This window comes from Calliphora vicina, chromosome 4, assembly GCF_958450345.1.
Source record: "Calliphora vicina chromosome 4, idCalVici1.1, whole genome shotgun sequence".
Classification (NCBI taxonomy): domain Eukaryota; kingdom Metazoa; phylum Arthropoda; class Insecta; order Diptera; family Calliphoridae; genus Calliphora; species Calliphora vicina.
In genome coordinates this window covers 42,709,782-42,713,613 of record NC_088783.1, presented here as the reverse complement: position 1 = coordinate 42,713,613, position 3,832 = coordinate 42,709,782, and the positions used below count along the sequence as shown (strand labels likewise).

General features: G+C 32.4%; 1 protein-coding gene across 1 annotated transcript; it reads left to right on the top strand.

Annotated features, from left to right (window-relative positions):
• The first annotated feature begins 1,543 nt into the window (after positions 1–1,543).
• LOC135957159 (uncharacterized) lies at positions 1,544–2,385 on the top strand. The gene has a single exon (XM_065507846.1). It carries the CDS (start codon positions 1,653–1,655, stop codon positions 2,289–2,291), a length of 639 nt encoding a protein of 212 aa, XP_065363918.1. The 5' UTR covers positions 1,544–1,652; the 3' UTR covers positions 2,292–2,385.
• Positions 2,386–3,832: the final 1,447 nt, after the last annotated feature.

Sequence of the window (3,832 nt, the reverse complement as noted above, 5' to 3'; positions counted from 1 at the left end):
TGTAATTTCCACAATATAATTTTCCGACCCTATAAAGTATATATATTCTGAATCCTTATAGATAGCGGAATCCATTAAGCCATGTCCGTCTGTCTGTTGAAATTAACTTTCCAAAGGCCCCAAATAACTTACATACACGATTCATAGGTCAATATCTCCGGAATTCTTCCGTCTCGGTTGCTATTTCAAATCGAGAAAATTGGTCCTCAAATGGCTGAGATATAAGAAAAAACCAGAAAAACTTCGATTTTGGACCTATATCTGGATTACTAAGACGTTAATATAGGCAATATGGATACCTAATGATAGATATTTCATAGACAAAATCGGAAAAAATATTTTTTAAAGTTTTTTTTTCACTAAATATTAAAAAAAAAATTTAAAAAACAAAAAAAAAATTATTTTCCAAAAAATCAAGAAAACAACTTTGGAAAAAAAATTTATTTGAAATTTTTATTTTCAAGTATAATTTGGTGAAGGGTATATAAGATTCGGCACAGCCAAATATAGCTCTCTTACTTGTTTTATTAAATTTTGTTTAAACTTATCTTAAAGTATACTTCGGTGAATGCTATATACAATTTATCGCTGCCTGTTCTAGACTTATTTTGATTTTTTCGCAATTGCTGGTAACACTGTATAGCAATTGATAAATAGAATGAAATACTATTGTATATAATTTTAAAATGAAAAAACCAAAATAACAAAGTTTCAAAGCAGAAATTGAAAAAATAAAGATGAGTCGCAATGATACGATGGTTTTCCCAAACTAATAAACACGCTCGAAATTAATTATAGTCATTTCTGTTGGAACAAGTACAACAATGAGTTGAATTAAAAAACAATTATTTACATTTTATTAAATTGGTATTGAACGATTAAGAAGGGTGCTACTAGTTTAGCTGATGTACGGAAAGATCTAGAACCACCGGAGGCAACTTTTAACTTGATGATCTCAGTAAATCACTTTCCAATAGAAATTAAGTGACTAAATATATATTTGCAATCCTTTAAAGGACATAGCAAGTTTCTCTAAGACAAATATTATTTTTGCACTAACCTTATAAATACATAAGACATAATTTACCAGGAACGATAAATGAAGATTTCTAAATTATAAGGGCCAAATGACGTACTTAGGGATGGATGTATCACCCCACCTTAAATGTCAAGTAGAGATTTTTAGTTGAAACTATTAATGAACTTGCTCAAATTATCATTCTCCCCTCTCGATTATTTTTTTGTTCTCAGAGTAATTAATTCCAGCCAGCTATTATACCATTTCTACTGATGACGTTATTACTTTGATGACGACACTTTTACACATATCCAACCAGCACCTACTACAGAGCATGTTAAATCAATCAAAACCACTGCATGAGATTATTGCTGGGAATATTGTTGAAAACAATGTAGAAAAAAAAAACTAAAATAAAATCGAAAATAATAATAAAAAAAAAGTTAAAGAAACATGCCTAGAATATTATATTTTCCATGCTGGAGTATAAATGTGAAGGTTTCTGTATCCAGACATTTCAGTTCATTGCAAAGTTTCTAATCAAACGTATACGAAGCATTAATTGAAAAATTAGTGCCTAAACATTTTATTATTTTAAATCCGGTACGGTTTACATCTAGATAAGTGGATTACCATGAAACGTTTTATCGTCTTGCTACTACTTGTGGGCGTGGTTACAGCTTCGCCTACTCTTCATAAGTTGAAGAAGAAATTGTTGCTGGGAGGTGGTGGCGGAGGAGGAGGTTATGGAGGTGGTTATGGTGCCGGTTATGGAGGAGGTGGTGGCGGTGGTTATGGTGGTCAAGGCTATAGTGGTCACGGTGGTAGCGGTGGCGGCTATCAAGTTGTAGCTGTTAAACAAGTTCCTGTCTATACCGTACAAAAAGTTCCCGTTAGCTATGGAGGTGGTGGTGGCGGCAGCGGTTATAGTGGAGGCGGTGGCCATGGAGGCTATGGCGGCCAAGGTGGTTATGGAGGTCAAGGAGGTTATGGCGGTCAAGGAGGTTATGGCGGCCAAGGTGGCTACGGTGGTGGTGGACAAGGCGGCTATGGCGGTGGCGGCCAAGGCACTTATTCTTCTAGTAATGCTGGTAGTTATGGTAGCGGAGGTGGCGGCAGTGGTTATGGCGGTCATCCTGGTGCTGGCGGTGGTGGTTGCAACACCTGTGGAGGTGGTAATCAACTGTATGGTGGCGGTGGTGGCAGTAACAGCGGCTCTTACGCTACAGCCAGCGCTCAAGCATCAAGTGGAAGCTATTCTCATGGTTGGTAAACCCACGAATCTTTTTAAAATTGTGTTGTTAGTGTAAGTTCTTTGTAAAATAAATTTTTGTAAAAAAACTAGTCTCAAAAAATTAAAATGAAAATTGTGTTCTTGAAGAATGAATCACGAATAAGAACAAATACTGATCAGATTTTTAGAATATTTGAAAAGCTAATTTATTCGAATTCAGATTTTGCAAAATTTCTCCATTGGTTGTGCCGACTCTTATATAGTCTTATGTGCTGTTTTTCTATAGCGAATGAACGTTTTGAGTGGACGTTTTACATGTATTTTGTTTTTGTTACAATAACAAAACACATGTTAAAATCCCACTCAAAGTACTCGCTCGCTATAGAAAAACAGCACATTAATCGAATTATGCTTTGAAATAAAAATTTTAAATATTTTGAAGTTAACAAAATTAAAAAAAAAAATAAAAGATTTTCAAAATTGTCTTGAAATTTTTATAAAAAAATTTATTTTTTAAAATTTTTTAAATTAATAGTGAAAAAAAGTACAATTTTTTTGGTGAAAAAAAATGGGGTTAAAAAATATTTTTCTCGATTTGAATCCATTATATATCCAACTTAGTATGGCGTTATATACGTCGTTGCAAAGGACTTTGAAAAATCCATCATTAGATATCCATATTGTCAACATTAATGACTTATTAATCTAGATATTAGGGTATTCGAATTATTCGATTTTTCTCTTGTTCGAATAAAACAAATAATTCGAATAAGACATTTTAACTTATTCGAATAATTCGATCACACGTTTAAAATTAATCGAATTATTCGAATAATTTAAATTTTTTTAAAAAAGTAAAGAATGAAGTTTTGATGTCGGTTTTTTCATATGTTATTGTTAAAGAAAAACAAAAAATAACGTTGAATAAAGTTGACAATTCAAGTATTGATAATGTTAAAAAAACATTCGAAAACAAAGTCCATCATTAAATTTTCAACAGAAATATTCTGATCAGATTAACTCCCGAACAATCTACAAAACAGTTGACTAGCAAACCCATTAGTTTCCGATTTGGAGCTATGCTTTAAAAAATTTGAGCTAGTTGGACATGATCCTGAATTCAAATACAATATAAACGTATTAATAACTTTTTTATGTCGTTCATTAATTCGGGTTTTAAATTGAGTAACTAATTACTTTAGTAAATTAATTACACAGTACAACACATGATTTTGGCACTCAATTCTGACAATTGCACGTGAAATTAGCCCCAAGGATAAGAACTTCTGCATCATTAGTTTTGTCAAGTTGGCTGCCGTAATAATTTAATGACCATACGAATTTTTTTTCCTCAAGGTGGATTTTTATCACTTTTTCTATATTTTAGCACGGTTATATCTCGTATACCGTACGGAATATCTCTTTTGTGGCTGAAGCAAAGTTGTAGATATTGAATAGTAGAAAAAAAGTACGGAATATACCTACCCGAAAAAGGTGCACCCAGTGCCTTAAAAATCGCTTCCGAAAATCACTTTAAAGTAAATAAATCTGTTAAAAATGATGGTATACATAAAAATTCA